We start from the raw sequence: 13,082 nt of genomic DNA, 5'->3' as shown, positions 1-13,082 counted from the left end.
TCTTCATCTTTCAATTTTAACAAAGCCCTGATAATCATATGATTTTATTAAGCCAACAAAAAAATTGGAAGTAAATACACAGCAAAAAAAAACAAAACATAACGGTAAAATCAAGATATGGAAAATCAAAAGAAATCCTGTCCAAAAGCCATTGACAGTTATTCACTCAGATGTAACACTTTCACTTTGAAATTTCAGCAAACTCCCAAGCCCTGTATTGTTTATAATGAAATTCTTCACACAAAAATAGATACTTACTTTGCACCATCTTTGCAGATCATCAGAAATTTCTTCACATATTGCAACTGTAGTCGAAGCTCTAATATCAAATCTAAGGTCTTAACCTTCCTATATAAAGACGGATTTATATCACTTATATTAAATAAAGGTTCATGGTAAATTTTAGTCAAGAAATCATGTGAAAAGTTTGACACTTGATATTTGTTGAAGTCCCACTTCTTCAGTATCCTTCCAGGAATGTAATATATAGCTTTGCTGTGGCAACACTGACAGAAAAACTTCCCAAGATATTCACAATACCGGAATCTACCTATATAACCTGAAAAGAGAGTAAAGCAGAAAATAATTATGAGTAACAATTATATCAAAGAGGTTGTACAAAAGAAACTTTAATCATTCAAAACCGTAACTAATTTGTCAAATAGAAAGTTGGGATTTGAATTTGTGAAAAAAATCGACATTCATCTCATTAAGCCATGTACAAAAAATACCATTCTGCACATTGGAAGCATAAACAATGTGACCAAATATGTGTGTGGATATAAACTTATGGACAAACAGACGAGGAGATTGGGTATATCATATAAACAGACGAGGAGATTGGGTATATCATACAAACAGACGAGGAGATTGGGTATATCATACAAACAGACAAGGAGATTGGGTATATCATATACAGTCATATGCTAAATATCATAATAACACTTCTCAAACAGTGTCTAAGAAAAACTATAAATATAGGATTTTTCAATTCCACTTCTGATTATATGTTTTATGTTATTGCCATGAATTTTGCAGATTCGAAACAGAACTTGGAACTTGCCTTTCATTTTATCTTATTTTTTTTTTTTTTTGGGGGGGGGGGGGTGGGGGGGGGGTTGTTATTTACAAAATTGAACACAACAGTAATATTTAACTACAAAGGAAAGTGATAGTAATATTAACTATTTTTTAATAATACCTGGTTCAACTCGGGTACCACAACCAGCACATAAGTAATTTTGTTTCTCCATTGTTGTTTTCCGACTATAAAAACATAAAGGTGTACATGTAACATCTTAATTTCCACTCAAGGCTCTATTACCAATACATGTAATAATTGTAATAAATATCAGAAAATAGATCACAACACAATTTTTTAATGTAAAGAAAAAATATTTGTACATAAAATGAATAATTACATAATTCACCTCAACTTCTCTTTTAACAAAATACTATTTAAAAGAAACTTACTTAGGTTTTTGATGAAAGTTGAAGATAATTTGTGGTCTAGGTGGAGCCCATTCCATGTTTCCACGTAATCGTGTCTGCAAGCAAGATATTTCAATACAAAATATTAGGAATAAACAGTGCCCTATTTCAGACAGGAGATGTCTGCATCCATTTATTTCAGTGTTTAAAGACCTGCTGTTCAGAAGAAAAGCAAATGAAAAACATTGAAACAAAAGGAAAATAAAAGTCCTCACTCCTCTGCCATGATACCATACAGCATACATCAGAAGTCATTCAGAAGAATATGCAAAATGGGAGTTGGGTGTACAATAGTATCATGTGATTAATTCTATTCAGCAGTTCCAGAAGAGTTGTGAGTAGAAGCTTGGGACGACAGCATTACTATATACCTCTCCCTTTTAAGCAGGGGGTAGAAAAAAGACTGGAGAAAGCTTCCTTCCATGAAACAAACTTGACCTAAAAAATTACTAAAATGTCACTTACAACTTATGACCCATCTATATGAAGCCACACACTAAACCATCCTTTGCCGAGGACCTTTGGTAGCCATGATTTTTATGATGAAAATTTTCTCTTCCATTTCATAAAGCGTAAAATAGCAAAGTCTAATGAGCAGAGATAATTAAAACGAAATTTGGACAGCTGGAATGATGAAAAGACGGACAGACAAGGTCATTCCAATATACCACCAACTTGCTGACTGGGGTATAATAAGTGTTGTCTAGTGTCAAAAATCCTCTGCTATGATCTGGTCGTTTCATTTACTAATTGGATGTTTATATTAACACACCATGGACGATGTGAACAAGTGATATAAAAAAAATTGTAATTGTGTTAGGTTGTTGTGTGATAGTGCATCATTTTCTATAAAACCTAATTGCTCAAAAGTGATGTTGTGACGTTTCTAACATTGTTCTCAAAACACCATTAGTGACAAAGTAAACAATTGCTAGGATTTCCACCATGATGAATGCAGAATGTCAAGCTGCCAATATATTTAAAAGGAATCATACAGAAAAAGATTTTATAACTTGGGAAAGTTGAATATTCCAAAATATCAACTTGCTTTATTTAATTTCAGCATCATAACTCACAGAGGCCCATTTGTTATGATGTTAAATTGAATAACTTGAGTTGATATTTTGCAAAATTCAACTTTAACTAATTAAGAAACCTATAAATTTCATCGGTACACTTTTTCTTGCTTTTCAGTACTCCACAAAAATAGCAAAACTCAATATGATTATTGTATTATAAATTTTAGTATTCTTTTATCTACCTGGAATGTTTGTAACCTGTTGTAGCTAGAATCTTCGGCATCATCAGGAGAAACAGGAAGAGAATCTGGCATTGGGAGTAGCTAATAAAAATATATAAATTATAAATGACATAATTTAATTTATATTCTAAACAAACTGATTTATATTGCAAGCAAATGAAATCAAAACAAATTAGTTCAAATTTGTTATAAATTACCACCAATTCACTGAATACAATATTGAGTACTACAATTGAAAACCCTTGTGGTATACCAAGAATCAATAGAAATTTCTCCCATTCATAGCCTACATTCACACCGCACGAGCGAGTGATTAAAATTTGTAATTTCCCGCCACATGCCAGGAAATATAAATGTCACATGAAGACTCTCACACTTACCATGTTTACCTTGTTGACAGTTGTTATTCATATTGTTGATCAATTAAATACTTGTTGATTTACGAAAGTTATTCACATTTTATAAGATTAGTTGGTAATGTATCAACTAATCATAATGGTAGTGATATCCATGACGCAATGACTTGATGACTGGAGGAGAGATCTCTTCCTTGATGATGTAGTTGATGTTGGGAGAATTGAGGGTGTTGTTTAATTCATTTTTTATGGTTTTATTCATGGGAGAAACAGATTCTCCCTCATTTCTCTTGAGTGGAGAAATCCTGTAATCCCCTGGAGACTGAAGGAGAATCTGTATGTAATATGCAAACACATACTTTAGTGATGTAACATACTTTGTATAGTATAATCTTTTCAATTTTTCCGAAAGGTCAAAAACAGTGTTTGGGAAATAATGATCCTGATCTGCATTGAAGGCTGTACTTGTCCCACAATTCAAATGCATTCAAAGTTTCTTTATACAATGTGAATTATTTGATGATAACATCAATAGGTTTGGAACTTTTACAAGTCTATATATATAACAGATGCTCTAGTTAGAGCAGAGATTTCACCTCAGCCCAAACAAAATACAATGGGTCAATGTCAACCATGTGGAGATAAAAGATGTAAGACCTGTACCCAGATACTGCACACTCAAACATTTAAAAGCTACTGCACTGGAAAAGAATTTGCCATTTTTAGCAACCTGACTTGCAAAACTGAAAACACCATATACCTTCTCCAGTGCCTATGTGGTATGCAGTAAGTTGGCATGAACAGGAGCATGAATGGTCATCACAGTGACTACAAATGCAAACCAGACCTCCCTCTAAGTCGCCATCCTAAATCTGCCGAACACACCCAGGAGGATCTCCACAACATTGTTGTTACAATCATAGAACATAACAACTGGTCAAAATGTAAAAGAGTGTCTCGGGAAAGCTTTTGAATGAAAAAATTACAAACAACAGATGGAATAAACGAGAAAAAATAAATCATTTTTTGGTCTAGATCTTGGTCTAAGGCTAGTACAGCACTACATGATATACATCAATACGCTGTACTACTATATTTCGACTTTTCTTAATTGTTTTTCACAGTTAATTCATTTCTAATTTTTGATAAAAACACCCCCTTTCTTGTTTTCATTCAGATTTCTTATCATTTGCTTATTGAGTGCCTTTAAGTGTTTTTTGTTGCTTTTCAATGTTCCTTTGGTTAATTATTTCAAAACAAAACTAAAACAAGTACCTTTTGAGGAGCATCTTTTTCTGAAACTAGCCAGACAAGATCAGAAGCTTTAGGGAGCTGTTTCTCTGAGAACTTCTTCAGTAATGATATTGCCACAGATTCAGCAGACAAACTATTGGTTACATTAACACTGTTCTCTACTGTAGAACTGCAATGGTATTAGAAATTGTAGGATGTTACATTACTTGGAAGAAGAGTTACTACAGGGGCGTTTTGATCATATTAGGTGTAATAAATCAAATAAACCAAAAATTTTTAAAAAAAAATTTATGTCATGTCTCCTTTTAATTTTGCCTTTCAAGGGCAATAAATTTAACAAGTTGTCAAAGTATTTTGACTCAAGAAAACTTTAGCAGGACTTATCATAAGGATCATTTCTGCAATTGAAGGTTTCTTTCTATCCCATCATAGCATTCTAGATATTGGCTGATAAAAAAAAAAAAACAACAACAACAAAAAACAACATAATTTTTCACCTTTCAAGGACAATAACTCTTAAAAGGAGTCGTCTGACAACTTTGATTCCTCAAGACTTTTGAAGGCCTTACAATAAGGACCGTTTCCGCAATTGAAAGAAATTGGCTAAACCTAACGGTTTTAGAGATATAATATGTGAAAAAACTACTGTCTGACCCAAATGTTCTATTTTTAATAATAGCAGCAATGTTTTTCAACAGATCAAAAATCCCCACAAAAATTCTTTGCAGGATACCCCAAGGAACACTCATACCAAGTTTGGTTGCAATTGGTCCAATTATGTCAGAGGAGAAGAGTTGTGAAAAATTGTTGACAACGATGACTGATGATGTCGACTACGGACGCCAAGTGGCCAGGTGAGCTAAAAAGTTGACCTGTTCGTAACGGATAGTGTTCCATGTATGTATTCCAAGACTTCTAAAAGTATAATACCTGAATAGTAAATTAAATTTATAACATAAACATATGCATTTTATTAAATGCTTTTGCATGAAGTAACGTTTTGTCATTATCACAACGCAAGTAAATGGCAAGATGGCCCAATTCTAGAAAAATGTAGTGTAATAAGTATAAGAAAATACTTACTTCTGTCTGTCAAGGTGCATCTGATGGGTTCTTTCTTTAATATCCCCATCTGAAAAAAATAAACAGATATAGATCATTTCATTCTGAATGCTTATAAAATGCAGTCAACAGGAGCAGTTTTGTGTGTGTCACACTGAATCAAGATAGTTAAAATTGTCCATACCATCAGTAAAAGTTATAACATCTCCGGTGGTAATAATGATAAAAAAAATACAGGAGCCATTTTAATCTAATTTTCACCTAGAAAACATGCTAAAATCATTCACAATAGCTAGATCTAACAAGCATTCTAAGAGTATTGCAAGGCAATACAAAGTGACGTACCAGAAGAAATATCTGTTGAAGAGAATATGCAAACTTTATACATAATTTGTAAACAAGAAAAGTGTGGAAAACTGAGTCTGCATTGATTTAAAGACCATATCTCATAAAACAACCAATGGACCAGAACAAAATTTGAACTTAAAACTGTATCTTGTCATAGTAAAGCAATGCAACAAATATCAAATGTATATCTGCATGATGTGAAAAAAAGTGCAAGGGCCATAACTCAGTAAAAAATTTACAGAAAGGAACAAAATCAGAATTTAATTTGTACTTGTCATGGTTAAGCATTGAAACTAATATCAAATGTGTATCAACAAGCATGGCAAAAAAAGTGTGGAATACTGATTTTAGTCTAACAGACAGTGCAAACCTATAGTCCCTTTTGGCAAAAGTCGCTGGTAGAGGAGTAAAAAAGTCAAATTTAACTTACCAGAGTATAGAGAGGCTAGGGAAAGTGACAAGCCTTCTTTCTTCAGCGACTGTAAGTTACTTTCACTCAGATTTTCTGTCACTACAAAGTAAGAGATTAACAATATCAAATACACTTGTATCTTACTGTACAATTCCTACTAACACTTTTTCTACAGGTTTAATTGTGTGAAGTATACAAGAAGTGATTTATGCATACTTCTTTTAATAGTTCTTTTTTTTTTAATTAGTAAATTTCAGCACATTTTCCATGTTTTCAACAGAAATATAATACCCTATATTTGAGTATAAGTCGATTCGCCTATAAGTCAGACCACCATTTTCAGTCCAAAATTTCTGGAACCTAGCCTTGACCCACCTATAAGAAGGACTGATTTCTGACAGCTGCATCGCTATCATTCCTTAATTACAATGAGTATACCTGTTTGTTTTGATAAATTCAATAAACATTAAAATAAATAATTACAAGCCAGAGTTGTTTTTATAGTAGCAGTTAAATTCTTGACAAGCCATGTGGATTGTTATGATAAGGTCATATTTCATTATTTCTAATTTTGCTACAACCAATAACCCAAATTAAAATCATAAATATAGTGAACAAAAAAAAAAAACAAAAGAGGTTTTACCTAAAAGAAAAAAAATTCATAAAAAGAATAGTCATTATAAACTAAAATATTGTTTGCTTTTGTCACGAATTATGGTACTTTATTGAGTCTACACTCGTAAAAATCAGTATTTTGTGATTGGCGTATTGATATTTGTGTTGTGACGTTTTGGTTGAAGAAAGTCCCAGAGTAAGTGAGAATTATTGAAATTTATTGCACAGGGACTATCGAATCAATCACTGCTATCCATAAAATAACTCTATATCTACACAGTCTAAGTCATCATTTCTTACTTGTAAGTTCAATCTGATCATCTGCTAATGCACTGGAATCACTACTGTCTATAACAAAAAAAAAGGTGTTTTAAAACACTTCCAATTTAAAGAAACAAGAAGAAATAAGGATGATACTGATGCCTTCACAATCACCAATCTTCAAAATGAAAAATAATCCCACGAATGGTTGTGAAAATTTTAGTCAAAAGCATCTTTTTTTGCTTGTTTTTGATGTTTTTTATAACTAACAGGAAGATGTCACCCAAGGTAAATGAAAAGCTTACACACAGTAAAACCCATCATACTGAAGTTGCATATCAAAGGAGAAGAGGCAATAAAAGGTCTCATTGGCCTAAAATACAAATTAATCATAAAGAGTTGAAGGATTCAATTTTGAATTTGGAGACTTGAATCTATCACAAATAAGAAAAAATAAAGACTTCTGATAATTCTTGCATTAAAATGACAGAAAAATTGCTTGAAGTTTACCAAAATAAAACATTCTGTCAATTTTGTACTTTTTGGTTATTTTCTGGTCATATTTTTTACAAGAACATGGTGTCCACACCGAAGAAACATCTTCATATCTAGTGAATACATTCATTATTACATAGTTTATTATATGTCAAGATATAAAGTTGTTTCTTGGGTGTGTTCATTGTTTTCTGGATATAAATATGTCAGAAAAAACAACAAAATTTACAATTTTTCGCAGTTTGTGTTAAATGATGACAAGTAGGGGTGCTGGGAATCTGAATAGGGGAACATGGCACAGTTAACCTAGCTAAAGTCATTGAGTAAATGCTGAGAAATAGGTTTAATATGAAAGTGCGAACAGACAGATGGACAAACATGATAACAGCAGTTTATCAGCAACTTAATCGTTTTTCTGTTGTTCTTACTGCCTGATATATTCCATCTCAGACTAGTGTTGTGATATCAAAAAACATTGGAAATGTTCATAGACAACGTCATATCAAATCAAACTTGTTGTCATTAATAAACATCTCTTCAAAACATCATATTTCATACTCTTAGACTCACTGTGATATTTTCTGTCTCAACTTAAAAACTGTTATTATTCTGCAAGTCAGAAATAAAAAAGATTCCCTTAAATATCTATTTTCCTTACATACCTGAGTCAGTTTCATCATCTACTGGAGAACTGAATGGTGGAGAATTACTCTGACTCGTGGCTGCTAAATAAAGCACAACGAATATAAGCAGGCAAAGCATGCAAACAACAGTAAGTGTTCAGAAAAAGTTTTTAGTAAAGTGCCAAGCTACATTTTATATACTAACAATCTTTGAAATGTTACTATGCTACTGGTCTAAATTCCATTTAATAAAAATTAAGCTGCATGAATAATTGTTAAAAAAATATCAAATAGCTAAACCAGGCAAATCATAATTATACATTTACTATGCATTTCTAAAAACTTTTATTTACAAAAACAGGGAAAAATAACCATTACAAAAGATAATTCTACAAAGCACAATTGTACATGTATTACAAAATCACACATTGAATCAGGGTATTATGGTGATTAAACTTTTTAACTGAGTCGGAGTCTACCAATGACATGGATTTTGGGGAGAGTCTACTAAAAATTATGATATTCTAATTTTAGATCCTTTATTCATTTCCTGAGAGATATTTCTCTACAATTTTGAAACTTTTTGATAAATGCTGTATTCAGAGACATTTGAAATAAAAAAAAATGCATGTGTTTCCCAATAAAAGGGTAGGCTATATTGTATTCCTTCTGGATCTTCCCCTTATAATTTGTTTTCACCAGCATGTCCTTTTGAAGCTTACCAGCACCATTAAAGCACAAATTTCAAATAAAAATTGATGAAAGAAAAATACAAATATGACCAATTATATACATGTATTTAAAACTTACTGTCTGTCAGACCATCACTAAATGCAGGAAGTCCTCGTGCTTTCTACAGCATGAATGAAAAAAAATAATTTTACAGCATGACAGTAAACACTGAACATTTCACTAGATTAGTCATAAAGCAATGGAACTATAGCATCCCTCCCAGTTTTTAATGGAGTTAAGAGTTTGTCATTTACTTCTGTTACTTTGTATGTGTTATTTTGGTTACTTTATGTTCTTTGTTGTATGTGTCTGTTTTCCATGTCTTGGCTTTGTCCCTGGATATATTCTTTTAATTTCCAGTAGACTCTAGGTTCCCTTGATAACTCCTTCAAGTGCTCTAGTATTTTAGAAACGTTTTGCTTCCCACATGGAAGTTTTTGCAATAGATAATGGGAAGTAAAATTCTAAAAGCCTAGTATAAAGGAACAAAATATATAAATGGCACTTGAAAAAAAACAAGAGGTGACTCGCTAACCTGGCAAACCATGTCTTATTAACTAAGTAATAGTACCATGTTTGACCCAAAAATTGCTGAAAAAGAGCATATATTAATGAATGCTAAGGCACTGTAAAATGTTGAAAATGCCTTCAAAATTTTTAAGAACCTCTTGAAAAAATTTGGGCAGGGGTCTCCCAATGTCCCGTTATCCAACCATTGGGGGGGAGGCAAATTAACCAGCTATACATTTGCTGAGAACGAACATATAAAATGAAGTAAAATCATGGCTATACAACATTTTCATCATAACCATTCAACTCAGGAGACTATACTAAATAAACCACATATGGATGAAATCAAAGCAAGTATAACTAGAGGCTCTAGAGAGCCTGAATTGCTCACCTGGTCAAAAATAGTCTTTATAGCTTTCTAAAACTGGACTCTTGACCTTGTCACAAGATTCATTTCATCAATATAGAGCATCTTAGTTATCCACCCAGTTTTCATATGATAAAATAAATCTCTAATTGTCATTTTTTCTTTACAAGGGCAATAACTTCAACATTGAGCAACACATCATTATGAAAATTTCAGCATAGGTCGGTCTCACCATGCTGATCAATTTCCCCCTAGAGAATAAGCTAAACCCTTTGGTTTTTAAGCTATTTCAACAAGTATTCAATTTTTAATAATGGTAGCCATGTTTTCGACAGATAAAAAATTGTTAAGAATATCCTAACAAACATGCAATGTTTGGTTACAATCCATCCTACAAGTTGTCTAAGAGGAGATAAAAAAAATCCATTTCAGGACCAATAATTCATTCATTTGTCAACAGATTTTTCTGAAAATATGAGCATTCACATACATGTAGGTAATCCCATCATGCTGAACAATTTTACCCCCTACCAGATTTTAGCTGAACCAAACTTGTTTTTAAGTCAATTGCATAATTCTGCAATTTGACCCCTATGGTCTATTTTTAGTAACTTTAGGTGACCATATTTTTCACAAGATCAAAAATCCCCACACAAGGATTGTTAAACATGTTCTACATAACATGCAAGCAAAGTTTTCTTTCAATCCATTCAGTAGTTTTAGAGGAGAAGATTTTCAAATTTGGAAATGTAAAATTCTGGAAAAAAATCCATTTCAGGACCCATAACTCATCCCCCAATGAATCTTTCTGAAAATTTTGGCATAGGTCCATCCCATCATTCTGAACAATTACACCCGTACCAGATTTGCCTAAACCCAACTGTTTTTGAGTTATTTACATTATTCTACAATTTCACCCCTATGGTCTATTTTAACAGCAAGTACCTCTTTTAATCTCTCCCTTTTCCTGATCCTTATCCTTTGTTTTAACTGTTGTATCTCCTCATCAGAGTCCTCTTCCTCCGGTTCTTCCTCAACATGAGGGGATATCACATGGTTCCACTTCATTTGTTCTATAGCAGCAATCAATGCCTCCGATATACTAAAGTGGGCATTCTCCTACAAAGAACAAAATCATTTAAATTGATATTTTGAACCCTTTTTTAATGCATGAAAATATATTCTTATGTAATGGATAAAGCTCACATGCTGCTAAAAATGCCTGGGTCAGTTTTGAAATGGGAAAAAAACATATATGAGACTATAACTTTAATATCAAAAGTCTCTTGAGTCATGACCACGAGTATATTTCACAAATATTTTTACATATTAAGTTTACAACAAATACATACTTTATCAAGATTAGCACATGTATGGAAGTCTTGAGAGGATAAGTAGTGTATGAGTGATTGCCCCTGGGTAGGGCGACCAAGATAACCATCTGGAGATGCAGGGGAGGCAACATCTGTTCCTGTAAAATAAAGAATATTTCAACTATTTCAAATACACGTTCATGTTAGAATCAGACAGATGGGGATACATGAAAAAATTTTGCCTAACTTTTTGTTGCTGAAATGTATTCAACAGATTCAAATACATAGCTCTGAAGGTCACTTCTTTTATGTTTGGATATTTTTTGTAGCAAAAAAATCGGAATATAGAGAAAACGTGACGTGTTCACAGCTTTGTTAGCAAGAGACCATCAAGTGTACTACAATTTTCAGAAACCTGCTGTTGCTTGGAGATTTCACTCTTTACAAAACTTATTGACTATCATAATGCGAGTCATAAACACTTCTTTCTAAATGATTTCATTGAAAAAATACCTGTACAAGTAGGACTTCTTTGTGCTAAAATATGCACATGATCCCTAAGATATGACAGTTTTAGATTACCCAGTTCTTATAGATGAATTGCATTAATCCATAAATAAAATAAAAAACAATTGACTGAAAACAACAGTTGAAAGAAATATACATGTAAAACAACTTTTCAAATCATAAGAACAACTGTGGTGTGACAAAATTAAACAGTTTTTTTATTACTTTATCTTATTTCTACCTGAGTCCACCTCTGTAGTACCCAAAATATCTTCACTTCCTTTCCTGCTGTTTCTCTGTGGTTTCGAAACCGAGTTCAACCAAGACATATCTGACCTTGACCTCTTGTGACCTTTCTTTGAAGACTTTGATCTTCTTAAAACAACATCTTGGTTTTCACCAGGCATAGTCTCAGGATCTGAAAAAATCTCCTCAGGTCTACCACTACTGAACTTCTTATCTGCTGAATTTACAGGGTCAGGAGTCATTGCTTTCTGTCGATTGAGTTTTGCATTGCTGGACAAAGTTAATTTATCTCTTCGTTCAACAGAACTTTCTTTTGAATCCTGCTGATCAGTTGTCATGGTAACATGAGAGAGTGGGTCATCCGTTGTATTGTCATAGAAGCTATATACAGAATCAGGAGGATCTGTAGGGGATTCAGATCCTGACTTTTTTAAGACAGTTCTTAAGGCATCCCTTGCCATCTTTTTAGTCTCCACTGGAGAATTGCTGCCTGCAAACATAATAGTTTACTGCTATATTTATATTTAACAATTTAAGAAAATATTGCAGTTTCACTTTACTGTCATTGTCTTTTACAAAGGTAGAAATACCAATGTTTTAAAGGGAAATCAAAGACCATAAAAAAGCTGGCAACATAGGAACAACAAAAGAAAGAGAACAAGTCATACAATACAGAGAAAATGAAATGTACAGCATGAACCCTAATAAAGTACTCCAGAAGGGTGAGAAAGAAGATAACAGAGAAGGTGAACCACAGCATAAAGCCATTATGTAGAATGAAGTGCATTTTTTTATTTCACAGCATTCTTTTTCATTTTTGCTAATGCCAATGATGACGTTTCATGACTTGAAGACTAACTGACTCACCTATAGTCAGAGGGACAGCATGTTCATCAGACAGCTGTAGTAAGCTCTCCTGCCTTGGAGATGAGAAAGGTGGTGCTAAAACAAGAGCATCATGATGATTGGACCCTCGTCTCATAACAGGCATAGATTCACTTCTCTTTACATCAAGTTTCTTTCTCCCATTTAGCTAAAGTATATAAAAATTTTTTTATTTAAACCTATCTAAAATTAGGGGTATGTCATCTGGCCAATATGAATAATGTGGTTTCCTACTGCACGTCAATCACTCACAGATCTGACAATACACTTTCACTAAAGAAGTCTTCTCTATTTGAAATGATCACTATTTGATCTCTGCAACATGATTTCTACAGAATAATAAA

At 32.8% G+C, this 13,082-nt stretch overlaps 1 protein-coding gene across 4 annotated transcripts in view; it reads right to left on the bottom strand.

The window, feature by feature from the left end:
* The window catches only part of LOC148624648 (run domain Beclin-1-interacting and cysteine-rich domain-containing protein-like), a 38,777-nt gene that overhangs the window by 15,389 nt on the left and 10,306 nt on the right, over nt 1–13,082 (bottom strand). For 2 of the 4 annotated variants that reach the window (XM_088567432.1, XM_088567435.1), the window contains 14 exons: nt 12,721–12,886; nt 11,849–12,343; nt 11,140–11,258; nt 10,733–10,906; nt 8,989–9,031; nt 8,218–8,280; nt 7,100–7,147; nt 6,203–6,283; nt 5,446–5,494; nt 4,384–4,531; nt 2,753–2,833; nt 1,474–1,547; nt 1,202–1,266; nt 259–559 (listed from right to left, as the gene is read on the bottom strand). In XM_088567432.1, the coding sequence (XP_088423558.1) occupies nt 259–559; nt 1,202–1,266; nt 1,474–1,547; nt 2,753–2,833; nt 4,384–4,531; nt 5,446–5,494; nt 6,203–6,283; nt 7,100–7,147; nt 8,218–8,280; nt 8,989–9,031; nt 10,733–10,906; nt 11,140–11,258; nt 11,849–12,343; nt 12,721–12,886 (1,907 nt within the window). The remainder of the gene's footprint in view (nt 1–258; nt 560–1,201; nt 1,267–1,473; nt 1,548–2,752; nt 2,834–4,383; nt 4,532–5,445; nt 5,495–6,202; nt 6,284–7,099; nt 7,148–8,217; nt 8,281–8,988; nt 9,032–10,732; nt 10,907–11,139; nt 11,259–11,848; nt 12,344–12,720; nt 12,887–13,082) is intronic. The other 2 variants (XM_088567433.1, XM_088567434.1) reach the window with 2 other exon arrangements.

Source organism: Perna viridis, chromosome 2 (genome assembly GCF_037379345.1).
Source record: "Perna viridis isolate PV_CMFRI_1.1 ecotype Kerala chromosome 2, ASM3737934v1, whole genome shotgun sequence".
In the NCBI taxonomy this organism is placed as follows: domain Eukaryota; kingdom Metazoa; phylum Mollusca; class Bivalvia; order Mytilida; family Mytilidae; genus Perna; species Perna viridis.
The sequence above is the reverse complement of the archived record's forward strand: the minus strand, read 5'-3'. Positions and strand labels throughout refer to the sequence as shown.